This window comes from Corylus avellana, chromosome ca3 (genome assembly GCF_901000735.1).
Source record: "Corylus avellana chromosome ca3, CavTom2PMs-1.0".
Classification (NCBI taxonomy): Eukaryota; Viridiplantae; Streptophyta; class Magnoliopsida; order Fagales; family Betulaceae; genus Corylus; species Corylus avellana.
In genome coordinates this window covers 21,421,868-21,449,464 of record NC_081543.1, presented here as the reverse complement: position 1 = coordinate 21,449,464, position 27,597 = coordinate 21,421,868, and the positions used below count along the sequence as shown (strand labels likewise).

At 38.5% G+C, this 27,597-nt stretch overlaps 1 protein-coding gene and 1 non-coding gene across 2 annotated transcripts; one reads left to right on the top strand and one right to left on the bottom strand.

The window, feature by feature from the left end:
- Positions 1-7,132: 7,132 nt before the first annotated feature.
- On the top strand, positions 7,133-7,239 carry LOC132176754 (small nucleolar RNA R71). Its single transcript, XR_009439606.1, has one exon. It is a non-coding gene; the product is annotated as a small nucleolar RNA R71 (small nucleolar RNA).
- A 10,354-nt stretch (positions 7,240-17,593) lies between these two features.
- LOC132174920 (FAM10 family protein At4g22670) lies at positions 17,594-27,084 on the bottom strand. The gene is made up of 11 exons (XM_059586673.1): positions 26,876-27,084; positions 26,743-26,794; positions 26,492-26,647; positions 26,304-26,391; positions 26,138-26,218; positions 25,954-26,018; positions 20,884-21,024; positions 20,043-20,159; positions 19,694-19,954; positions 19,338-19,395; positions 17,594-17,884 (listed from the first exon to the last, which is right to left on the bottom strand). Exons 1-11 carry the CDS (start codon positions 26,983-26,985, stop codon positions 17,787-17,789), a joined length of 1,227 nt encoding a protein of 408 aa, XP_059442656.1. The 5' UTR covers positions 26,986-27,084; the 3' UTR covers positions 17,594-17,786.
- Between the last annotated feature and the right edge of the window lie 513 nt (positions 27,085-27,597).

Genomic DNA, 27,597 nt, shown 5'->3' with positions numbered 1-27,597 from the left:
TCTATGGTTGGTTTAGTCATACCTAGGACTAATAGAAGGTTTTTCACAGATTTGGAGGACCCAAACTTGTTGAAGGAGTACTCGAAAGATTTAATCGACCCAACTGAATTTTAACTCACAGAATTCTTGCTGTTATTTTCCATGACTGCACGTCTATTTTGTGTACCAAAACATGCATATTTGAAACTCTCACGATTTACACTTGTTGCACATGAACTCTAGCATTTTTGAGAAAAACATTGTGCTAAATATGTTAATAAAGTGAGACTTATACAAAGCAAGCATGTAAAATACAGATAAGATAAATTACATCATATGACATGATACACCGGTACATGCGGTATAATGGCTATGGGCTTACTATACATGTTAACTTTATGATCAAATGTGTGTGTTGTTATATGGGCCTTGGATCCAATGGTTGTTTCATGGCCGGTGCAGCCTTAATGGGTGGTCACTTCAGGACGGACATCATTAGCGGTGTGGGCCACCCGAGGTCGAACTCGGTCATGCCGCTAGTGTTGTGTACGGTAGCATACAATGGCTGGGGCACTAGGATTGTATTACAGGTCCCTCGTGACAGCGCCAACCCTGCTGAGAAGGGGTAATATCTCGGGTAGACCATACTGTTGAACTATGACTGTTATCTTATATCATATGCATATATCATATATCTATATCACATCTATGGAAAATTATCATGATAGAACTATTGCATACTTTATAAAAACCAGAGTTCATTACAAAAATTGGCATGGGCATTATATGTGTTAACATTCACTAACTCTTAAGACTTACTCCTTTATTTTATGTTTTTCCCCCTCTATTACTAATAATTGTGCGGTTTAGTTAGCTTAAAGGAAGAAGCCTTTGGAGCAAACATGGGTGAACACGCAGGATTTAATTCAAATAATTTTTTAGGACTTGGATCCAGTTTGGTTACATTCTATGTGGACTGATGGAGGAACCACCCGAGCAGACATGATCAAGATTGTTATCTCTTTAGCTTTGCTTAAACTTAGGATTTGATATGTTGATCTTTTGTTAAGACAATTATATTATGGGTTGTAACCTTATTTGATGATGGTTTGAAGACAGGTACATTTAATGATTATCTTTATATTATGAGGTATTTTGTTTACTTTGGTGTATGAATGTGTGGTTGTGTATATAATGCTCTTTATTCCTATAGTTTAGAAAGTCTTCCACTGAGGTCTCTCGTCTATGAGAGGTTGGAATCCTTGAGTCTTGTCCCGTGATGGATAGGGCTGGGACAAGACTTTGGATCATACACAATCAGATTCATATGTCATACCTCACAAAATATGTGCTAATGTGATTGTGGCAAATTAAAATCAAAACAAGTAAATTCTCAAATGCCAAAATTAAGTAACAAGACTTTAGAAATTGTAATAATCAGATCATGTGTTCAACATTTTAAGCTTAGCAATGAAATTCAAATCACAGTTTTTAGATCAACCAAAATCTCAAGAATAACATAGACATGCTTTTTTAAAAAAAATTTGGACAAAGTGTGTGTGTGTGTCTCCCATACCCCTAAACTTGAATTACACATTGCCCTCAATGTGTAGAGATAATGGAAAGACCATACCTTGGAGATGAGAAAACTGGTTGGCATAGGTATGGCTCACAGCATACCCCCAAACATGAATGTAAGAACACTTCTCCCATAAATGGGTTGCCTCCCATGAGCACGAAGTTTAACATATTCAACCAGACTGATGTGACTCTTATGCATGAATTGGTCTCAGTACCACTGATCTGAGCAGATGCACTCGAGCTCGTTCAGATTCTAGCTCGAGTGCCTTTGGCAGTAGCTTCAATGCTACTATTTTAGGGAGATGCGCTCGAGCTCCTCTAACTAGGGCTCTAGCGCTCTCGGTAATGCTACATATTGGACAAACTAGAGTGCCACATCCTCATCTCTTGGCTCAAAGTCCATCTCCAAATAGGGCTTTGCTTTGTGTCCATTAACCTTGAATGTTTGATTTTCTTTTGGGTTATGAAACTCTAATGCTCCATAGGGAAACACTTTAGTGACAGTGTATGGGCCGTACCCCCGAGACATGAGCTTACCAGGAAAAAGTCTCAACCTTGAATTGTACAGCAATACTTTATGTCCTACATGAAACTCTTTACTAACATGTTGCTTGTCATGATATGCCTTAGTCCTTTCCTTGTACAGCTTTGCATTTTCATAAGCATCTTACCTCACTTCTTCTAGCTCTACCAACTGAAGTTTCCGCTTTTCACCCGCTTGCATCATATCAAAATTGAATTTCTTTATGGCCCAATATGCTCGATGCTCCAATTCTACCAGTAGATGACATGCCTTTCCAAATACTAACCGATATGGTGACATGCCATTGGGGGTCTTGTAAGCAGCTCGATAGGCCCATAGTGCATCATTCAATCTCAGGGACCAATCCTTTTTGTTAGTGAGGACCGTCTTCTCCAGGATGTTCTTGATTTCTCAATTGCTGATCTCCCCTTATCCACTTGTCTGGGGATGATACGAAGTGCCCACCTTATGTGTGATTCCATACTTCTTTATCAAAGAAGCAAAAGGTTCCTCCATCACTAATTATTACTCTTGGTGTCCCAAATCGAGTGAAAATATTTTCTTATAAGAACTTCACAACAACTTGATGATCATTAGTCTTTGAGGGGACAGTCTCAACCCATTTGGACACATAATCTACACCCACAACAATATATAAATACCCGAATGAGTTAAGAAATGGGCCCATAAAATCAATACCCCATACATCGAAGAGTTCGACCTCTTAACTGTTTTGTAATGGCATTTGATTTCTGAAAATGATGTTCTCGGTCCTTTGGCATCTGTCACAGGCACTACAAAACCCAAAAGCATTTTCAAATATATGAGGCCAAAAGAATCCAGATTGTACTACCTTGAGAGCCATTTTCTTGGCTCCAAAATGTCCTCCGCATGCAAGATGATGACAATGCTATAAGATGCTGATATGCTCTTCCTATGGTACACATCTCTAGATGATTTGATCAGTGCAGAATTTGAATAGATAAGGTTCATCCCAGTGGTACTGTCGAGATATGGACATCAACCTCTTCCTTTCTTAACTGGACATACCTGGGGGAAAGACCCTTGTAGTGATGTAGTTCACAATGTCAACATACCAAGGTGGGAGGACATTCAGCAAATAGCTGCTCGTCAGGAAATTGTTCGCCTAAAGAAAGTTCACTCCCTTCTTCTTCATGAAGCAACTTGGATAAATGATCTGCAACCACATTCTCACTACCTCTTTTGTCGTTGATTTCTAGGTCAAATTCTTGTAACAGTAAGACCCATCTGATCAACCTAGGTTTTGCATCTTTCTTTGTAAACAGGTACCTTAAAGCAGCATGATCAATGAAGATGATAACTTTAAATCCAATAAGATATGACCTAAACTTTTCCAATTCAAAGATGACGGCTAACAGCTCTTTTTCGGTGGTGGAATAATTTAGCTGAGCATCATTTAAGGTCTTAGAAGCATAATAAATCGTATGAGGTACCTTATCAACTCGCTGACCCAAAATAGCTCCCAAAGCAAAGTCATTGGCATCACATATAAGTTCGAGCAGATGGTTCCAATCCGGTGCCATCATTATTGGTGCAGAGGTGAGCAACTTTTTTAGTCTGTCAAATGCATCCATGCATTCATCAGTCCATAAAAACTTGACATCTTTCGCCAACAGTACATAAAGGGGTCTAGAGATCTTGGAGAAATCTTTGATGAATCTTCTATAAAATCCTGCATGCCCCAAAAAACTTCTCACACCCCTGACCATCATAGGAGGAGGAAGTTTGGAAATGATGTCAATTTTTGCTTTATCTACCTCAATGCCCTTCCTGGAAATAACATAACCCAACACGATGCCTTGTTGTACCATAAAATGGCATTTTTTTCCCAATTAAGCACTAGATTGCAGTCTTCACATCTCTTAAGGACCAGCTGCAAATGGTTGAGACATTCATCAAAGTTAGAACCAAAAACATTGAAGTCATTCATAAATACCTCGATGAATTTTTTCACCATGTCTGAGAAAATGCTCATCATGTATCTTTGAAACGTGGCTGGTGCATTGCATAATTCAAATGACATCCTTTTATAGGCAAATGTGCCAAAGGGACACGTGAAGGTGATCTTTTCTTGATCCTCTGGTGCTATTGCAATTTGATTGTCACCACTGTACCCATCCAGGAAGCAGTAATACTTATGGTCTACTAACCTCTCTAGCATTTGACCAATAAAGGGCAGAGGAAAGTGGTCTTTTCGTGTGACCTTGCTGAGCCTTCGGTATTCAATACATACCCTCCACCCGGTGGTCATTCTTGCAGGTACTAGCTCATCCTCTTTGTTTTTCACCACAGTGATTCCACTTTTTTTCAGCACTATTTGAACAAGACTTAACCATTTACTATCTAAGATGGGATAGATAATGCCAACTTCTAGCAACTTTAGAACTTCAGCCCTGACCACATCCTTCATGTGTGGGTTAAGTCTTCTTTATGCGTCCCTGGTTGGCTTTGCTTCGTCCTCAAGGAGAATTTGATGCATGCATTTGGCTGGACTTATTCCTTTGATGTCGGCAATAGTCCACCCTAGTGCAGTTTTATGTTCTTTGAGAACCCTTAAAAGCTTTTCCACTTCCCCAAAACTTAATTCTGAAGCAATAATCACAGGTAATGTCTGATTGTCCCTCAGGTAGACATATTTCAAATGGGTAGGTAGCTACTTCAACTCTAAAACTGGTGCCTAGACAATAGACAGAACACGAGTAGTTATATTTGGTATAAGATTCTCAAAAAAGGATCCATACTTGGATGAGGAGGAGAGGCCTCAAGGTATTGCACGGCCTCAATGATATCATCTGTGACATCCTCAAAATCTGGCTCAATGTCTTGTCTTCTGAGATTGTGAATGAGGGTGGCCTCCAACGAATCAATATGATGAACGTAAAAAACGTTCTCAATAGCACTTTGAATTATACAAACATTAAAGCAATCAAGATCATCTTGGTGTATTGCACGGCCTCAATGATATCATCCATGACATCCTCAAAATCTAGCTCAATGTCTTGTCTTGTGAGACTATGAATGAGGGTGTCCTCCAACGAATCAATATGATGAACATAAAAATGTTCTCAACAGCACTTTGAATTATACAGACATTAAAGCAATCGAGATCATCTTAGGGTAATTTCAATGCATCAAAAATTTTAAGGGTTAAATTCACTTTACCCCCTGAAGTTTCTGAGTTTTTCAATTCAAACTCCAATGTTTAAAAATGGTAATGTACCCGCCTAATATTTCAAAAAATTTCAATTCAGACCCTCCGCTACTAATTTTCATCTAATTGGATGGAAATCATCCCACGTGCATCTCACATGGGATTTTGATGCCCTCTATTCTAATTTTGCCCTCATTAAAAACCTATGAAATTACGTAATTACCCTCAATTTCATAGGTTTTAATGAGGGTAATTACATAATTTTATAGGTTTTAATAAGGGCAAAATTGGAATAGAGGGCATCAAAATCCCATGTGTGTCTAATTTTTGTCCAATTAGACAGAAATTAGTAATGGAGGGTCTAAATTGAAAATTTTTGAAACATTATGGGGGTAATTGCCAATTTTTAAATATTAGGGTTCGAATTGAAAAACTCCTGAAACTTTAGGGGAGTAAAGTAAATTTTCCCCAAATTTTAAACTCTATCTTCTTCCCATTCACCTTCATACTCACAATACCCTTTTTCACACAAATTTTTGTATCTGTAGTTCTCATAAAGGGTATTGCCAAGATAATGGGCAAAGTTAAGAGCATAGGGGATTCTTCCATATCTAGTACAATAAAATCAGTTGGTAGGATAAATTGATTTACCTTAACCAAGACATCCTCCAGGATACCTCTTGGTCTTTTAATGCATCTGTCTACAAATTGTAAGGTGATCGAGGTTGGTTGAAGCTCCCCCAATCCCAATGTCTCATACACAGTGTATGGCAGTAAATTAACACCCACTCCGAGATCTAGTAATGCATGATCAAAAAGCTGGTCACCTTTCTTGCAAGGAATAGTGAAACTACCTGGATCTTTCAGCTTTTGTCGCAATTTTCTCACCAACATCGTACTTACCTCTTCTGTTAAAAACACTTTTTCATGACCCTGAAACTTTCTTTTATGAGTTCAACAGTCCTTTAAAAATTTAGCATAAGCATGAAGTTGCTGAATTGCATCTAATAAAGGAATGTTTATTTCAACTTTTCTCAAAGTTTCAAAAATATCCAAAAGTTGTTTTTCTTTCTTTGGTTTTACTAATCTCTCAGGGAAGGGTGGTGCATTCACCTTCTCCTTTTCACTTACCTTTGAATTTGTGGCTTTAGTTGGGGGTTCTTGTATTGTCTCATCAATCTCATCTGTCCTCACCTTGTTGTCAGCATTCTTACCATTTTTTAGGGTTGTTACAGCCTCTAGTTGCTTGTGACCTCTTGGATTGGGTATTTTTTGGGCTGGAAATTCGCCCCTCTCTCCTTCGCTCAACTCCCTAGCCAATTACCCTACCTGCACCTCCAATCTCTGGATGGATTGACTGGTTGTGTTGCTTTCAATTTCTGAATTGTTTGACTAGTATGAGCATTTGTCTGTTGCTGCATAGTCAAGAACTAGATCAGGGCACCTTCAAGGTCATTCTTTTTCGGCTCCTGATCTGCAATTGAAAACATGGGACAAGTTTCAGTGGTGTGGTCAAGATGGGAACATATGGCACATACCTCAACTTGTGCAATTTGTTGAAGAGGGAAAATGTTATGACTAGTCATGGCTTCTACTATCATATTCAGCTTTCTCTCCATGGTAGCCATTTGAGTTTGAGCTCCACCATTTGTGCTCTCTTCATGTATGCCCTATTCTTTGAGTCCTTGTCTCCCTCTGGGTGAGATTGTTGGGAGTTCTCACTTAAAGTGGCAAATAGTTCTATGGCTTCATCACTACTTTTCTCCATTAGCATGCCACCACAACCTAAATCTACAACACTTTTGTTAGGATCATTTAAATCTTCGTAAAAGGCTTGCACCTAATTGTCTTGAGCTAAGTTGTGATGTGGGCATTTGAGACACAGCTCGTTGAAGTGCTCCCATGCTTCAAAGAAAATGTCTCCATCTTTTTGTTGAAAGGTTAGAATCTCCCTTCTAAGTTGCCTTGTCTTTTGAGCTGGAAAGAACTTCTTTAAGATCTTTGTGGTCAACTCCTCCCAGTTGTGAATAGAACCTGCAGCCAAGGAATTTAACCATAGCTTAGCATTATCTTTCAAGGAAAAAAGAAAGCGAATTAACCTGATTCCCTCTACGGTTAAACCCTGGACATTCTGAGTCTTGCAAAGATCAAAGAAATCCCTTATGTGCAAGTATGGATTCTCAGAAGGTGTGCCTCTATAGTGTGGAACTAAATTGAGCAAATGTGGAGATAAGTTGTAATTTTCCTTTGAACACTGGGCTGAAAATCAATGCATGATGGCTGGTCGAGGTTTTGGGGGATGAAGGAATTTTTCATAGGTCTTCGCACCAGTGGTGGATCCGCAACAAGGACTTCCATATTTTCCTCAACTTCAGAAACTTCTTCTGTATCGGAGTTTTCTCTTTGCCTTCGTTGAAGGGTCCGTTCAATTTCTGGATCGTACTAAAGGATGGCTAAACTATGAGATCGATGACCCAACATGAAGACAAAATTAAAGAAAATTAGATGTTGTAATTACAGCAGCTTCATGCTCCTCTCTAGAAAAGGTGCGCTCGATCGCACTGCTACGTGTGGAAATAGTGTTGTCTGGTGCACTCGATCGCTATAGAGGTGCGATCGATCGCACTACTGCTGATTGAAGACAGGGCTGTAGAACAAAAAACAAAACGATTAGAAAAACAAAAGGAAATTGACACAAAAACTAAAAACAGAAACAAAATAAACAAATTGAGAAACAAAAAAGAATTGAGCTAAATCTTAAGGAAAAAAAAATTCTAAACAAAATTTAACACAATCCTCAGCAACGACGCCAAAAACTTGTAATGCCAAATACCCACCTAAATTCATAGGCAAATATTTAGTACGTTTTACTCGCAAGTGCCCAAGATCAAAACGATAGTATAGTAGGCAAATACGAGATCATTCCCAAGAGGATTGGTAAATTATGTTTAAAAATAATTTCTTAATTAATTAACGGAATTAAACCAATTGTCACAGATTGAATTTAATAATAAAATAAAAAGGTAAAAAAAGATAAAAATAAGAACTAGGGTTAGGGTTTCGACATCCACCACTTATCAGAACTAATTAAGATAACAATATGCCAATGCTAGCAATTATACTAATGTACTTAATGCTTGCCAACCTAAAGGATCTACTCCTTAAGCTATTGATTTTCCTAAGCAAAGAATTATGCATGGTATCTACTCTAATTCTTTTCTTTCTAAAAGGATTTAGTATGGTTTCTACTAAGTTGTTCTTCAAGAAAGCATAAATCAATAAAAATCAACAAACACATGAAGCCTAGGGCATGGTATCCACTCCCGGTTTTCCATGTTGATTAATTCAAGAACCCATGATGAGGTTCTTTTGTCACTTTATTAACCCCAGGACTTGGTCATCCAAATTGACTCAGTTAAAAAAACCCAAACACATGCGTATGTTTATTAGGCACAATCATAGGAGGCATTCAATCAAATAAGAAATAATCAAGTTAAGCACTTAAATATAATTGTAGCCCAGGCGCCAATATTGAAATCCTAAAAAAACATGACTAGGGCTTCAATCTAGCCCCTAACAAGGGTTTAGTTACACATAATGAAAATAAAACTAAAATGGAAAAAGAAGAAACCGAAAACGCTTCTAGCTTGAGCCTCCAATTCTTATCTCCAAGATTGAATATCAAATTGTATGAATAGAGGGTCTATTTATAGGCTTGGGAACAACCCTATACGTTCTAGTGTAGCCAATCAACTCACAAATTGAGTTGGAATTGGATTTTAGTCAATGAAACTGTGTCTCTACCTCCAAGGGCACGAATGCGCTCGATCGCATTGCTGCGATTGATCCTTTGGCTTTTGTGCTTGAGCATTGATGCGTTCGAGCTTGGATGCTTGTGCACATGCATCCCAGCTTTCTTTCAAAAAATGTCCTTGAAACTCTGAAACTTGCAGGAATCCCCTTCTTTTCTTTAAAACTCTAAAAATGCTAGAAAACATAAAAACAATACAAAACATCAAATAATAACGAAACTAAGATATTAACATATATGAATTAAGAGGCTAGAATGTGTAACATTCAGCACTTATCAACAATCTTCGAGACAATGGTATTTGAAGTTCCACCAAGCTATACTTGAATATGGTTTCGAGGTAAGTCCACTAGATCACGGCATTTAACCATATTGTCATTATATGTAGATGATATATTGTTGACTAGAAATTATCCAGATATGATAAACGACACTAAAGTTTTATGTAGATGATATATTGTTGACTAGAAATTATCTAGATATGATAAACGACACTAAAGCTTTCTTAGCATTCAAGTTTGAAATGAAAGACATGGGCATTGCTAAATATGTCTTGGGTATAAGAATCTCTAGAAATAGAAATTCAAAATTATTATACTTGGATTAGGAAAAATATCTGGAAAAGATACTTAGAAAGTTTAATATGTCTAATTGTAAACCATTAAGTATACCCATTTCAAAGGGTCAACATTTAAGCAAAACAATGTGTCCCCAAAATGAGATAGAGATCATAGAAATGGAATCAGTTCCATATGCTCAAGCAGTCGGTAGTCTCATGTATGCCATGACAAATACAAGACTTGACATTTGTCATGCGGTAGGATTGGTGAGTAGATATCAGTCCAATCCAGGGAAGGAACACTTGCAAGCTGTAAAGCGAATATTTAGATATTTGCAAGGCACCAAAAATATCAAGCTATGTTTTGGTTTAAGTGATGTAAAAATTGCAAGATACACCGATGCAGATTTTGCAGGTGATGCAAATGATAGAAAATCTACAAGTGGATATGTGTTCCTATTTGGTGGAACATCTATTTCTTAGTCTAGCAAAAAACAGAATTGTGTTGCAAAATCCACTATGGAGGCTGAGTATATTTCATGCGGCACAACAGTAAGCAACGCAATCTAGATTGGGCGTTTCAATGAAAGTTTAAATTTACGTATACCTATTAGACCGGTCAATAAGTTTTGTGACAATAGGTCTGCTATCTCTTAATAAAAAGTGGAGCACATAACTCCAAAGGCAAACACATTGATAGAAATTATCATTATATTCAAGATATAGTGGAGAAAGGTGAAATAAAGGTTGAATTTATTTCATCAATAGAGATGGTAGCCGATCCTATGACCAAGTGATTGCCTTTGGATAAATTCAAAGGGCATGTCGCAACAATGGGGTTAAGATACATCTAGATGAGGTTGACGCATGAAACAGAAGGATTCGGGGACGCCTGAAAGAATGATTCTATGCTTTTCTGCCTAATATAGAATAATTGGTCAATTAAGGGCACATCACAACTACGAGGAACAGATATTAGATTTTACATAAATGCAAAGTCTATTAAAAGGTATTTTGTTGAATTTGAGTAATATCTATGCTCTAAAAGTGTTAAAGACACTAATAAGGTGAATCAAGGAAAAACTTTAACAATAGTGATGTTTTAGGAAGTACTTGATCAAAAGCTTAGTACAGGTGTAACGACCCAGAGAAAAGCGCTAGCCACATCTGTGCTATTACTCCAAAAGAACTAGTCAATTTGGAGCTTCCCTAGAATTCATTATAATGCCCTATTTCACCAAGTAACTAGGAAATGTGGGACTTAGCACCTATGACTATCTTTATAAACGACTCACTCTATGTGGGCTTCTTCTCATCTTCTCAATATGAGACCAGGGTGTTACAAACGACCCAGGGAAAGCGCTAGCCACATCTATGCTATTACCCCTAAAAGGACTAGTCAATTTGGAACTTATAAAGCTCAGTTTTACCTAGTAACTAAACAATGCGGGACTTAGCACCCATGACTATCTTTATAAACCACTCACTCTATGTGGGATTCTTCTCATCTTTGCAATATGGAACTGGGGTGTTACAAACTCCTTCTCTTAAATTTATGACATCCTCGTCAGGGCCACGTCATGTAGTGCTCTAGTACCATGTGACCTGATATTATTAGGTGGCTCTAATACCATTTGTAACGACCCAGTGAAAAGCGCTAGCCACATCTGCTCTATCACCCCAAAATGACCACATCTGCGCTATTACCCCAAAAGGACTAGTCATTTTGGGGTGATAGCGCAGATGTTGCTAGCACTTTTCCCTGGGTCATTACAAACTTATAACGACCTAAGAAAAAGCGCTATCCACATCTGCGCTATTACTCCAAAATGACTAGTCAATTTGGAGCTTTCCTAGAATTCATTATAAAGCCCAATTTCACCTAGTGAGTAGACAATGTGGAACTTAGCACCCATGAATATTTTTATAAACCACTCACTCTATGTGGACTTCTTCTCTTCTTCCCAATACGAGACCGAGGTGTTACAAACTCCCCCTCTTAAATTCCTGACGTCCTCGTCAGGGTCATGTCATTCCGTGCTCCAGTACCACATGACCTAACATTATTAGGTGGCTTTGATACCATTTGTAACTACCTAGGGAAAAGCGCTAGCCACATCTACACTATTACCCCAAAGAGGGCTACTAGGCATCCCAACACTTTTTCCCAAATTCCCTTTCCCAAAAGATCTAGACCCCACATTCATTTAAGAAAAAAAATATATAAATCTATTTATTTATTGAATGGACTAGATCATTTGGAAAAAAGTGTTGGGATGTCTAGTATTATCCTACCCCAAAAGGACTGGTCAATTTGGAGCTTCCTTAGAATTCATTATAAAGCCCAGTTTCACCTTGTAACTAGGCAATGTGGGACTTAGCACCCATGACTATCTTTATAAATCTCTCACTCTATGTGAGCTTCTTCTCATTTTTCCAATATGGGACCGAGGTGTTACAAACTCTCCCTCTTAAATTTCTAACGTCCTCGTCAAGGCCACGTCATGCAGTGCTCGAGTACCGCATGACTTGACATTACTAGGTGGCTCTGATACCACTTATAATGACCCAGGGAAAAGCGCTAACCACATCTACGCTATTACTCCAAAAGAACTAGTGAATTTGGAGCTTCCCTAGAATTCATTATAAAGCCTAGTTTCACCTAGTAACTAGGCAATGTAGGACTTAATACCCATGACTATCTTTATAAACCACCCACTCTATGTGGGCTTCTTCTCATCTTCCCACTATGGGACCGAGGTGTTACAACCCATCAGAACTCTGTAGTTAAGCGTGTTTCTGCGAGAGTAGTACCAGGATGGGTGACCTCCTGGGAAGTGTGGTTCAGGGGAGCCAAAAGTAAACAATATTGTGTCATTGGGTGCGGTGTTACAACAAGTCAACACATGATTTTGTGTATGGTTGTAGTCGTCAATTATAGAATGGGTATGGACTATACTCCCAACCAAGGAGAATTGATGACATTCGTTAGTAAGATAACGAGATGAAGTCATCTCTAATATGTTGTTTGTTTAACAGTATATGGTAAAAGATGTGGTTAGATTAAATGACAAAACGTGCACACATGGAATCATGTCGTAATCTGATGCCAATCTATAGCTTTTATAGATGAGAGTAGGCATGAGTTAAAAATATTACTATCATAGTAATCATGCACTACTAGAGTTTATCACCAAATGTTATAGTGTAATCAAGTGTGAAATATAGACGTAAGGGTGATCACGCCATTATTAGTGTGGTCATCCCCCACACTTAATCATCTCCATGGAAGGTGATAACTTCCATAGAGATTAGAGATAGAAGAGAACAATACAACTCTTCATGAAGAGTTGCATTGCAATAGTATATATATGGAGAAAACAGTACGTAACATTCATTCAATCATATTTTATAGACAATCTGTTTTCTCTCTTCACTTTGGTCCTCTATTGGATTTCTACCCTAACAAGATAAATCCTTCTACATAAAGATCCTTGTAACAATTTTCCTACACAATCGCCTAAGAGTTTTGATGCGAAAAACTAATGCTTTAATAGGTTTTAACTATTATATATGGTCTACCCAAGATATTACCCATTCTCAGCAGGGTTGGCGCTGTCCCGAGGGACCTGTAATACAACGCCGGTGCCCTGGCCGTTGTACGCTACCGTTCATATACTAGCAACCAGACCGAGTCCAACCTCGGGTGACCCATGCTACTAATAATGTACGTCTTATAGTGACTCGCCAATCATGGTTGCACCAATCACAAAACAACCATTAGATCCAAGGCCTATATAACTCATACGCACATGATTGACCATAGAATCAAGTATATATAGTAAGCTCATGGCCATTATACCGCACATACCGGTGTACCATATTATACGATGCATCTCATCAACCGATTATTAAGACAGTTACCAAGTTACGTAAAAGAATAAATATGTTCATATCATACACATACTCAATCAGCTGACATATAGCACGTTCTTAAGAAAAATAGTCATAAGTGTTTACTTTTACCTCATACGCTCGCTCAAGTCTTCAGACATTCCAAATCCCTGCTATAACAAAACATGGCTATTGTTATACACAATGCTAGAGGGTTTACTAAATACACAAAAAGGTCCTAAGCGAGTACGTCTAGCCAAAACGTCACAAAACCCTACCGATATGCATTTTGGGCTCTAGTCGAACGTTCGGCCAGAATGGGTAGAGAACGTTCAGGAAGAGTCAAAAATACAAAGTTTGAGCTTTTATCCTTAAGTCACCATGTTACAAACTACACCCTAGGCTCTAAACATGTTTATACCAACATAGGGAAGCATGATACATAAGAAAACCAAAGAAAACAATGAGCGTTTCTAAACCATTTGAAAACCACTCATTTCTTCTAAGAAGAAATGACGCACAAGTCATGGCATCTTTAAAAACTTCAAGAAAGCAAGGATAATATCAAGATAACATAAAGGCTTGATGAAAGGTCAAGAGTTACCTTGAAGATAGCAATAATCCCCCAAAACCTTCTCCCTTCCTCTCAAGAAAAATATCCTCTTACTCTAGGGTTAGTATTTCTGGTGTAAGAGAAGGTTAAGGGTCAAAGGGGTGGTATTTATAGGGGTGGCAAGGCATGCTCCCTTCTAAAAAGGTGGAGAATAGGTTAAAAATACTTTTTAGACCATCACCGAACATTCGGTACTATGGGCAAACGTTCAGTGTACTATTACACTGTGATAATTTGAGGGGGTTAAGTGGACTTTACTCAAAAAAATAAATAAATAAAAAGCCATAGCCAGCTTGGTCATGGGTCACTAAATGTATTTTGAAATTTTCACACCCTTATTATGATTTAACAAAAAATTCTAATTGGGGAATGACATTCCTAATTTTTTAAACTTAACAATCCTACGTTTAAAACTTTGAAGGTATGATTACAAAAACGATAAAACGTTAGATGGGATAAATAAAGTTTTACCAATATTGCTTATATTAGTCCGGCCCTTCAAAGACCATAAAGTACCCAGAGTTCCCTCAACACCACCCGCGTTGCCTCCTTTCGCAACTCTCATGTACAAAGAACGTTGGTGATTATGAACATTATTTCAGATATACATCAACTTTCTGGCACACAATTATGATCCTAAGAAAAATTTTCATTTCGAGTTGCAATTTTATAAATTGTGAGACCTGTGTACAGTGTAAACACCATTTTAGCCTCTCTTTTTTTCATGTCTTAAAAAAGTGTGTAGAGTGTAAGATGATGATGGTGATGAGAAGGCCGAAGCCTAAATGACATCATCATCATGGCTGAAGCAACCATCAAAGGACAGCTTAAATTGACAGACTAGCTACCACATTGAAATTCACCTTACGTGGCGGTAACTATTCTCCACAGCCGTTGAATTATATGCTTTTTGTATTTCCAAAAGTCATCTCAATTACGTAATTAGAGGGTAATGCACTCGTCATTAAGGTATACATTTTAATTAACAACTAAAAATACCACACTAACTCGGTACAACTTTGTCTAATACCACTATTAACTGCCTTTTATTTCTTTTCTTTTTTTAAAAAAAAAAAAAAGAATTAAGGAACAAAATTACTTTTTAAGTCCATTAAAATGGAGAATGCTGAGTATTTTTTTGGTCCTAATAAATATTATTTTTTTAAAAAAAATAAAAAATAAAAAATAAACGGACACTTATTTCTCACTCAAATTTTAAAAAATAATACACACCTAAGATTATGAGAACACCTAGCATTTCTCTGTTAAAATACATTCTATAATAGTTTTCTTATATCATTACAATATTTCTTCTTTTTTCTTTTTTAACAAAATTCAAGTTCTCACGTACGTTCATATTTTTTACAAAAATTTTAGTACAGTCCCTATGAAAAGAGAGATGATAAAGAAATATTTTTTATTAAAATAATTGATAAAATTAAAGTGCATTGGGTAGTATTATAGGTTACCCAATGTTTAAGGAATGTATAAGAGTACTGAGTATCGGCCGCTAAGACCGACATGCAAAGCCAAAAGTATAGCGTTGAAGCGGAGGATTAGCAAATGGGTCACACACTTGAGAGCTAATCAGACCCGCTGAAACATCTAAAGCACTCAATTAGAAGGGAGACCATTTTTCAGAATCTGAAAGCTCCAAACAATCACTTCCCTAAAATAGTGGTCATAAGATAAGACATCCCATGGATAGAATATCTTGATTTTTTTGGGTGAAGCCAAGATTTTGTTGCTTTTTGTCCCACAACACACATCAGAGGTAGAATAAATGTCTAATGGGAGAGAAAAAGAAAGGTTGGTAGGAAATCAGAAAAGAAAGTTTGATGTGTATATAAATATATATTTGTTACATTGTGGACCTAAAAAATGGCCAATCAAAATTAAGTGATGAAGACAAGCAGCTTAGGTGGTGGTGATTTAGACCCAAAAGCTTTATACTTTCTGAATATACTTTCTTCAAGAGTAGATGCAATGACTTGTTTCGTCTTGGTATGGAAATTTTGTTTCAGCTTTTTATGTGGTCAGAAAACGATAATAAACTAAATGACACCATGCATCCCATCCCACAAACATAAACACCCCACGAAAGCAAAATTTGATCTCACTTTTTTTTTTGTAATTTATTTTTGTGTTGATGGTCGTTGTATGAGTGCTCTGGAGAGGAGCATGGCTGAGGAGGATATCTCACCTATGGCGTTGATGAATGAAGGGGCTTTCTTTCTATTCGAAGATGAGAGAGACATATGAGTGGTGGGCAAAGAAATCAACATCATAATCAACTTGAATTTGGGGTCTGAAAAAACGTACGCACTACGGGCTTCCGTTTCTTCTTCAAAATCAACCCCAGATTAGCCGCCATTAATATTTGAGGTCTTTGCTTTGCTTTGGTACTACGGACCTCTCAAAATATGAAATTGACGTACAAACGACGATTAACATGTTTTTGAAGCAACTGGAAAAAGAAAAAAGAAAACAAAGAATCCTTTTCTTTTTTTTTCAAAAAAAAACAATTTGGAAAATTTGTGGAAGACGGTAGTTTATTTCTTTCTTTCTTATCCAACATTATTGACATAGTAATTCCCACTTTCTTAACAAGTCTCGTCCTCTGTAAAAGCCCACCAAGAGAAGTCCTCCCTGCCCCTGGCACCCCCCACTTATTTTCTCCAGTTTCATTCTCTCATTTTCTCTATTGTTCTTTCTTTCTTACTTTTTTTTCTTTTTCTTTTTCTTTTCCATGTTTTGTAGGCCAGTTAAGGTACCGTCTGCCACCCACCCACTCTCTCATTTTCTCTCTTGTTCTTTCTTTCTTTTTTTCTTTTTCTTTTCCATGTTTTGTACGCCAGTTATGCTACCGTCTGCCACCCACCCACATGCCCTCCAGTCATCCTCCGACCTCTTCTCCGCCTCCTCTACCCCTTACTTGGCATAATCACGCGCCACCTCCTTTTCGCATAACAGAATTATGACACGTATTGTATATCCCCTGCCTCTTTCGATTCCCTCTCTGCCTCCTTAACCAGTAGTCACCTTTTTCTCAACGTTAGGTGCCCACCAACACAGATCCATCCTCTGTAAACAGTGCAGCTAGATCCCAAGCAACCATCCATGGATCCGGTGCGGGCCCTTTCCTGTTGAGGTTTCATCCCCTCCAAACACCGATCAACCCTCAATAAGACAGGTATATCTTCCAACAATCGGTTCTTCACCACCAGCCCTTATTAGGCCTTTGGAGCTAACCTGGTTGTGCTGGACCTTCAACCATTTCTGGATCGGCATGGGCTGGATCTTTTAGATCTCGACCTCTATTTTGTACTTTTGCTTTCTAGGAACAAATTTGAATTGCCTAAAAAGAAATAAAAATAAAAAATAAAAAAAGGGGGGGTGATTTTTCCGACAGTATTGACAGTGCATACAACTCAAGGATATCATATCAAGCCACCATTCTATTAAACCATTTTTCAAATCTGAAATAAACAGGTATCGTTGCTCACACCACCACCATGGTTTTGGATGTTGAAACTGACAAAATCACCCCAATGTAACATAGAGGATCCTGCCTGCCATAACTTACACCAAGTTGATCTCCCACAAACACGATTTTAATATTGAAACAGTTTACTACTTAGGTCCTGCAAATTCGCTCATCATCTTTGCAATTACGGGAGCCACCTTGGGATTTCCTTGATGCTTCGAAAGATTAGCAGGGTTCTTCATTACTGCAAAATTATCAGCCAAAGATGAGGAAAGGATAACAGTCAAACAGCCTATAAAGCTTTGTGACCCATCTATCTATACACACAGCAAGTTTCTGAGGGAAAGGGGAAGTTCTAATGATACAGCAAGATCAAGTAGTTTTCACACACAAAAACGTAGAGAGAAAACAATCAGCCCTTTCATGAGCATATTTTGACAGTATTAGCCACATCATGTTACATTGACATATACTTCTTAAGGAAAATAATTATAAACTCCCTTTGAGTTCTAAATTAAGTTCATTGAGATATTAACACGCTCAATATTCAATACCAGATGACCAAAGATACACTGGACAAGATCACCAGTAGAAGTAATGTGCAAAGACGAAAAAAATAAAATACATACAAGCTCAATGGATCCTACTTCGATGGACATTCCACACTTGCATATGCCATAGATTCGACCAGATCATCCAACAACATGCATCAGAACATAAACATGATTCATTATTGCTTTCTCACCTTCAAGTCTCTTTCCTTTTATCATTTGGCAGGAGAGAACCTTTTCAAGAGTATGTTCCAACTTATTGCTATGCCGTCTATGTTCATGTAATGTATTAATATCTATTTCTGTTTTGTAACTCAATTCTACTAGAACCACTTTCTTTCCAAAACTGCCCCCTGCAGGACAACTATGGTGGCACATACCGAAAGCTAGAGAAGATGTTTAAATAGTAATTAAATGATTAAATTCACTCTTTCTAATGTGATCTAACAGAAGATATTCACTTTCTCAAGCTACAAGAAATACCGTTCACAAAAGAAATCTATCATCTTATCAACAAGGTACTCTTACAATTCACACCCCACCATCTGGTGGCCTTTTGTACCTTGCAAATTGTGAAGGCAAAACTAAGAAAATCTCAAGTCTGCTTTCACCTACTAAGTAAAAGATGTAGTTCATGTTATTCTGATTAGAGTGGACGTATTAAATGCTTCTTATAATTTCAGTGCCCCTTCAAGTGTATCTAGGATGCACCTTTTGTTTTTGTTTTTTATTTTCTTTTTCAAGTTTTTGAGAAGCAAGAACCTTTTTTAAAGCGCCAACCAGGACACAACCTATGCAGCCTTTATACCATACAAAATAATTGAGCCCCTAAAAAGCTAGTAAGTGCTAACCCTTACAGTAAAGAATGCCTAAATATCGACTAAAGAATTGTAGGGACGATGTAATTGCAAATTCATGTATCAAAAAGATAGCAGAAGCTTGAGATATTAATGGATGAGACTAGAGTTGACGTCATACAACTTAAATAGACTAGAATTTAAATATATGTAACCCAACTCTTTTTTTGTTTCAAGTAAAATCTGTTCAATCCAAATACAAAAAAAATTATGAAAAATGACTAAAATAACTAAGAAAAAGTGAAAAATAGTCGTAGTTAAAAAAAGAGTTAGATAATAGAATATGTACCATCTTGAAGAGCAGCCATGACTTCTGGATCACTAAATGCCGCCATCAGTTCAGGGTCCTACTCAACAAATAGAAAGCAAAAACACATCAAAGAACCAGTCTATGAAACACATCCCTGACTTAAACACTGCATTGCATGATATAACCCTATGGAAGAAGAGATAGAACATATGCAAAAAATAGCTCATCGCATAGCATATTTTTCTGTAGTAGAGCCACAAAGAAATTTGCAAAAAATACTAACATTTAGCTCAAATATTCAGACTCGATTGTAGTACTTAGCTAGAAAGCATCACCAATATCATGCTGAACATATTAATATTAAATAAAAATCTACAAAGTCCCATCAAACTTACCTTCAATATTTTGCCAAAATCAACATTTCCAGGAACCCCTCCTGGCATGCTACCAGGGAAACCCGGCATACCTCCAGGCATACCTCCCGGCATACCTCCAGGCATACCCCCCGGCATACCTCCAGGCATGCCTCCAGGCATACCTCCAGGGAAGCCTCCAGGCATACCTCCAGGGAAGCCTCCAGGCATACCTCCCGGGAAGCCTCCAGGTTTCTTACTGGAAGATGACTCCTCTTGCTTCTTGGCCTTCTCGTATGCAGCCTTAAACAGAATGCACAAGCAAATTGTCATTCTCATAGCAAAAAGGTTGCTGGATAATTTTGTAAGGAGCCAAACATAAAAAGGTCACCTGAGCTTCTGCACGGCGACGTTGTCTTTCACGCTCAATTTTTCTCTCCTCTCTTTCCTTGTGCAACCTTTCATACTTCCGGCGGTGTTCCTCAATCCTGTGTGCATTTGGTTCCACCTGGACAGTCCAGCAGTCAGTGAGATGCAAGAGAGAGAGAGAGAGAGATGCCTAAATAAGTAAAAACTTATGCCACAACAAGTCTCCTGTGCTGGCATATTTAGCCATGTCAAATGTGCCAATTTGAATGTTATCAGCATCACAAAATACATTTAATACGATATGTTTCATATGCAAAAACAATTTGCACCTTCTAGATGCTAAAATCATAACTGCATCTTTAAATAGGCAAGAAAAGGCTACTCGTAAACTCAAAAGCTGGTCAGCTATAGATAAGCAGACCAGTTCTCAATCTTTCTCCAAAAGATAAAATGACAATTGTAAGTTCATTTTCATTTCAAAAAACAGTGAGAAACCACTTCTTTGAAAATGAGAAAGAATAAGCCTAGCTATCCATCAAACTCATTTACATGTATTTTTTTAATTGCACCTAAGCACATTAGCAATAAACTCATTTACAATCTTTAACTACCTGAGTGGATAAAAACATTTTCTTTACATGGCCAAGAAGAGAAGAGTAATTTAATTGCAAAGTATAAACATTTATTTAGCACATATCCAACTTATGTGGATGTCTAAGAGTATGTCTTTAACAGTATATGGTACAATACATGGTGCAAAAACCAGACATATCAACATATCTAAAGAATACAGAATTCCTAAAACTAAGAATCAGTCACTTATGGGACAACTTATTGAAGAGAGAGAAAGAGAGAAAAGAAACCTCCTTAAGAACAGCTTTGATTTCCTCATCATAGTCTAGCGTTGATGCCAGGTGAAGATCCTTTGCAGCCTCTTCCCAGTGACCAAGCATTGCTTTTGCCATGCCACGAGACTTGTAGCCTTTAGCAGAATCTGGGTTAATCTGCGAAAATGTAATCTCACTTTTCAGACTGTCACATTGCACAATACAACTAGCTCTAAAACACGGATTTGAACATGTAGCTTAACTTAGAATATAAACGCGAATAAAATAAACATATTTCAAAACAAAAATCACAATAGATCCTAATAAAAAAAATTGTGCATCTGACTATGCACATCACAGGATGTCTTAATCAACCATGAAGTCACGACTTTACAGGAGTCAATTCATCTCATGAAAATAAGAATACATGTATTCAAGCTGATAAATGTGATACATTTTTTATCAATAATAATTAATTAAAAAAAATAAAAATAAATAAAAAAGGGCAAAGCCGTGCACGAAAAGTATACAAGAGATAGAACTACCCCAAGGGTGTTGAAAATCCAAAAAGTTAACTAGATTTAAAAGATTCAAAGAGGTGAAACTTGGAACATAGAGTACGGCCCAATCCAAAAAGAGAGCTTAAAAAGACAGATTTTAACTAAGCACATTAGATTCGCAGTCCTCGAACAGGCCCCAATTCATTTTTCTCCAAATGCTCCACATGAAGAGTGTATGAATAACTTTTCAAATACCTCTTCAAGATGTCCCCACCCTTGAGTCTTCGAGCAATGGAGCAACTCTAGGAGGTTGTTAAGCTTAGCCCATGAAATTCCAAACAAATTGAGAACCAAGTGCTAGAGTACTCACAATGGAAGAAGAGCTGATTAATTGTCTCCTCACCCTTTTGCATACGAAACACCAATTTACAAGAGTGAAACACCATCTTCTAAGATAATCGATTCTATCCAAAGCTGCAGACCAAGTAAAGAAAGCAATGCAAGGCAGGGCCCCAACCTTCTAAACACTTCTCCAAGGAACGAACCAAGTTCTCCAAATTGTAAAGATTTATAATATCGCTTCACTTCAAAGCCATGATTGCTAATTGGCATCCACATCATTCTATCCACCTCCCCTAGCCTCCAGCCAACAGAATATCCATCAACCCTTGCTCTAAAATGAAATCTAAAAATTCCAACATGGCAGACGGCAATCGAGTCGCCCCCACCCTTTTGTTCGGAAAACAAGTAACATTGAAGTCTTCCCCCAATGAACCAAGGGACTTCCCACCAACTGAAAACCCCTAACAATTCCATCCACAAATAATGGCTTTCAAAATCAGTATTGGGACCATAGATGCATAAGAAAGCCCAAACAAACTAGTCCATAACACGTTTGAATTTGCAGGAGATGGAGAAAGTGCCCACCACCTCTTCAATACATTCCACTGCTCGTTTATCCCACATTAAGAGAATACCATTTGAGGCTCATGAGGGTGGCAAAACAGTCCACCCGGTGAATGATCCACCCCACAAACCCTGTACAATACTAGCAGAAATCCACTCCATTTTTGTTTCTTGAAGACACACCAAGTCAGGCTTCCAATTTCTAAATAAATTGCCAATGCTGAGCTTTTTCCCTGCGTCGTTAAGACCTCTAACATTCCAACTAATAATTTTTAGATTCATAACAAAGTACAAGACTTAAGACGATACCAAGAAGATGGGTGGGGTTTGCGTGGGTTCCTTTTGGCATCATAGTTCACTAAACTTGCCAAATTGAGAAGTTCTCTAAATCCTTTAACCATGCTCCCAGTATTTCTTTTGATAGAACCCAGCACTTCTTTTTAACCCTTGCATTTGTATTCTATAGCAAGGAACAGCTCTGAAACCTCCTATTCAAACCCTTCGTAAGAAACCCCCAAAATCTTTTCTAAACCATGCATGTCTCTTAACCCACCATTATGAGCTCTCCTTTTGCCTTGCACTAGGAATTGAGGAATTAAATGGGAATACATGGAATCAATACAGAGGGTACCCTCTTTGCACGGGGAAGCCATTACATCAAATGGACTGGAGCACTCAGTTTCAGCTATGTTAGAATCCACAAAAAGGTTGGACTCATCCCTATCATAGCCATACATAAAGTCAACCGAAACTACTAGGAATCACAAGAGGCCCCACTCATACAAATTGCAAAAGGTAAAAGCCTACTAGGAGAGTGATACCCAGGCCAAACTTGCTCCAAGGCCTTGTAGTTTTTGTTTTAGCGTGAGACCCACACAGGAATCAGCCAAGTTTTTTTCTCTCTTTTTTTTTTTTTTTTTGATAAGTAATATTGTATATATCAAAAAGCGCAAATTTAAAAGGGCGCAACCTTATTACACAGGAAGTATAACAAAGAGCGCCTAGGAGCACCCAAAAAAGACCCTATACTCGCAAGGAGCAAGCACCCACAAGAAACCCAAACAGACCCACCAAAGCGTGTCACTTCTCACTCTCGACTACATAGACACAAACAACGGCTACTACCAGCGTTAGGATTGCTAGAAGAGACGTACTCTTTGGAACTTATGTATCTTCCGCGCAAGAGAGATATAGTGCTCCAACCTAACTACCCTTCTCGTCAATTTTTGGCCATTTTTGAATGATGGGTGGGTCGTAGCCAAGTCAGCACTAGACGGCTGTGTTGCTTCTCTCTGGGCGGACCTGGCGGTTGGAATTCTGTAATGCGTCACTAGGAGTACCCCTCCATGTAACACACCCATCCCATATAGGGAAGAGATGAGTAGCCCACATGAAATTGGTAGTTTATAAGAGTCATGAGTGCTAAGTCCCACATTACCTAGTTGTTAGGTGAAACTGAGATTTATAATGAATTATAGAGAAGCTCTAAATTGACTAGTCATTCTGGGGTGATAGCGCAAATATAACTAGCACTTTTTTCTGGATCGTTACAAATGGTATGAGAGCCACCTAATAACATCAAGTCATGTAGTGTTCGAGCACTGTATGACGTGGCCTTGACGTGGACATTAGGAATTCAAGAAAGGGAGTTTGTAACACCCCAGTCCTATATCGAGAGGAGATGAGTAGCTCAGCCCGAGATAGGGGGAGTGTGCACAAGCCCATGAGGGTCCCCAACAAGGGCGTTGGGTCCCAAGAAGGGGTAATTGTGACATCCCACATTGTCTGGGTGTGAGAAAGGGGATGCGCTTATGTAGAGCATACTCTCTATAAATAGTATGAGGCCTTTTGGGGTAAAGCAAATAATAAAACCGTGCGGGTTTGGCCCAAAGCGGACAATATAATACCACTTTGAGCAAGGTGTTACACTCTAGCACCCCTACCTTATGAAGTGATCAAACCACTTTGTCCGACCACCACCTACGCAATGGAGTGGTCCACAAAAGCATATTGAGGCTATGTTGAGTGTGAAAAGACAGCCAAGGGAGCACGCCTCTCAAATGTATACGGGGACAACAAATAACGCATCACCTCCACGAACCCTTGCCACCCCCATTTCTCCTTGCCCTTCGGTGATCAAAAGAACCACCCCCCTCCCCCCGCGCTTGTTGTCGTTGAACTCTTCAAGGGCCATGTAACTACCATAGTGGTTGCAGCAACACTAACCCAATAATGCACTCTGCAAATCTCTAAACTTACGGATGAAGCCCACACTGCTTCCCAACCTAGCCACACCATCAACCGTCACAAGCAACCAAATAGCACCTTCCCTTGCCCATATAAATCAATCGACGGTAACCCTTCCCATGTTCTACAACTCGAAGCTTAAAGGAGTTACCCCTAGCTTGAGAATGAACTCAAATGATTTCAATTCTTTTTTGGATAAGTAATGTTGATATAAAAAGCGCAAAGAGGCGCAACCCAATTACACGGGAGGTATAAAGAGAGAGCGCCTAAGAGGGAGAAAAATGAAAAAGAAAGTCAGAAAAACTAGTCACTAATGCAGCTAACCAAGCAGACATCCAAGAGTAAAGAGTAAAGAGGAAAAAATGAATAAGTTTCTCTAAAGTCCTAGTGGAATTTTCAAAGCATTTAACATTTCTTTCACTCCATAAACACCACATAAGACAAAGAGGAATCTTGGTAAGTCAGTAATTGTGGCTATTGGTGAGGTAGAGAACATTGGGGCTTTAGCTAATATCCTTGGGTGTAGTATTGCTGCTTTGCCTATGAAGTATTTGGGTTTTGCCTCTTGGGGCGTCGTATAAGGATACGATTATGTGGAATTATGTGACTGAACAGTCGGAGCGTCAGATGGCTGGTTGGAAGAAAATGTATATTTCTAAGGGAAGCCGATTAACTCTCATCAAGAGTACATTGTCTAATCTTCCAACTTACTTTTTGTCTCTGTTTCCTATTCCTATGAGTGTAGCAAAAAGACTTGAAAAAGTCCAAAGAGATTTCTTGTGGGGAGGAATGGGAGATGAGCCTAAGTTGCATCTTGTAAGCTGGAATCAAGTCTGCCATCCTTTGCGTGCCGGTGGTCTTCGCATTTGGAAGATGCATAAGTTTAACCAAGCTCTATTGGGAAAATGACTTTGGAGATATACGAATGAGAGCGAGGCTCTTTGGCTACAAAGAAAAACCTCCTCGTGGGTCTTTCATTATACCAATAGACTCAAAGTAACAGAGACCATGCAACAATCCCTCCAAACAGCTTCAACAGAATCAACCCGTAACCACCTTCACCAACCCAATACAAGAAATGCTACAATACAAAGAGAACCGAAGGACCAACGCAGAGAGATAGTGGCACGTGCCTACACGCACCACCTAGGAGGAGAAAGGGAGGGCAAAAAATTAAGTTTGTAATTGCTGAAAGAGTTTCTCCAGCACCAGATGTCAAGTACCAAACACAGTTAAACATAGTAACATAATTCCTTATACACTAATGACAAACTACCTTACTATGGCTTTAATAGCTCAATCATCCACAACTAGATCAAAGTAGTATGTATGGAACTATATTTATCAATCATACATATATACAAGCATATGCATACTTAGAGGGCATCGCTGTGAACCGCAAGTAAAAGTACAAACACATTTATTCGTAACATATAAAGAAAACAATACTGACCTCCAAAGCTGCATTGGCGTCACGAATAGCCGCATTTGGTTTCTTCATCTTGATATAAACACTAGCTGTAGAAAAACATCATACAAAATCCAATTATTAACATTTTAGAAAACCAAAAATTATCTCACATGTTCAAACAAAAAACACGTATAGTAACACTATGAATGCTAAAGCAAAATCGTACCTCTGGTCCCATACATAATGGCCGACGTCGGATTGAGCAAAATCGCCTCCGTGAGATTCTCAATCGCCTCCTCTAAATTGCCTACATTTCCACAATAATACACCATTCACAAAATGCCTCATGGCACACATCCACATCTATATGTATTATTATTCTTATTCAATACCTTCAGAAATGGCTTCAACGGCTTTGGCCTTAGCAGCCTGGGCGGCATCACGGCTCTCTTCGGTGACCTCGACCGACGGATCTCCCATCTGCAAATATATCAGATCCTCCATCAATACGACACATAAACACCAAAAAGATCACAATGCAATAGAAATGCGATTTTAATTCGAAGAGGAGGAAGAAGACCTTCTGCGGAGGATCACTATCAGGCTCCACAGTCTCCCCCTCGAGCTCGATATCCGACTCAACTATCTCGTCCTCTTCTACTTCCTCGTCCGCATTTCCCTTCCCGCCATCCATGTCAGCCATGTCATCGTCGCTCTCCTCCACCACGAAGCTCCCCTGCACCCCCAATCACACACACATACATACACACTCAAATACACGTGATAAACCCTAGAAATAAAAAAGCCAACGAGAGAGTGAGAGAAGAGTACGGATTTGGAGTCGCCATGCTCGTACGGAGAGGGAGGGAGCTGGGCGCCGAGGCTGAAACGGATCGTTTTGACGCGATTAAACAGATATGAAATAGGAAATTGAAACAGCGAGTTCTTAGGAATGGATTTATACCTTTCGAGATAGTCGCGGAAGAAGGAGAGGGAAGGGTCGGTGAGAATGGAGGGATTGGACTTCACCTGCTCGACGAATTGCTTCAACTGATTTAGCTTCGCGGCGTCCATTTTCTCTTGTGGATCGGTAGCTTTTCTATCGGTTTTCTCTTCTCTCTTCTAGAGAGAACAAAAGCGGCGAGACTGTGTTAAGTAGACTTCTAGTAGATTCTATTGGATATGGATGTAATTAAGGTAGGGTCTGGTTTTCACTTTTGAAAACTGTGGGCCGGTTGACACACGTTACTCCAGTGAGTGAGCCGGTAAGCTCATGCCAATTGTTTGTTCAATTTTTCAAAGGAAAATGTTTACTCGGATTCATTTCTAAATTGGCCAATTTTTATTGGGTTTTAACTTTGAACAGCCCATTATGGTTTTGATCCTTTTTGTTTGGGACATGCACAAAAGTTTTGATGTTGTAGATGAATAATGTTATTTAAAATAAATCTTTATTTTCTGCTTACTTCCCCCTTGTGGTATATTAAAATATGGCTCTTCAGAAAATATATCATTAATTTGGACATGTGACATAATGTAGAAAATTGTGAGCATAGTTATGATAGTTATGATACTTAAGTCAAAATGGTAATTGAGAAAAGTAGATATAACATTCGGAGTTTGAGTTGAGGGCTAAAAGTTCTCTCTATATTGCATTATCATGTCATTGTCATATGATCTATAAAC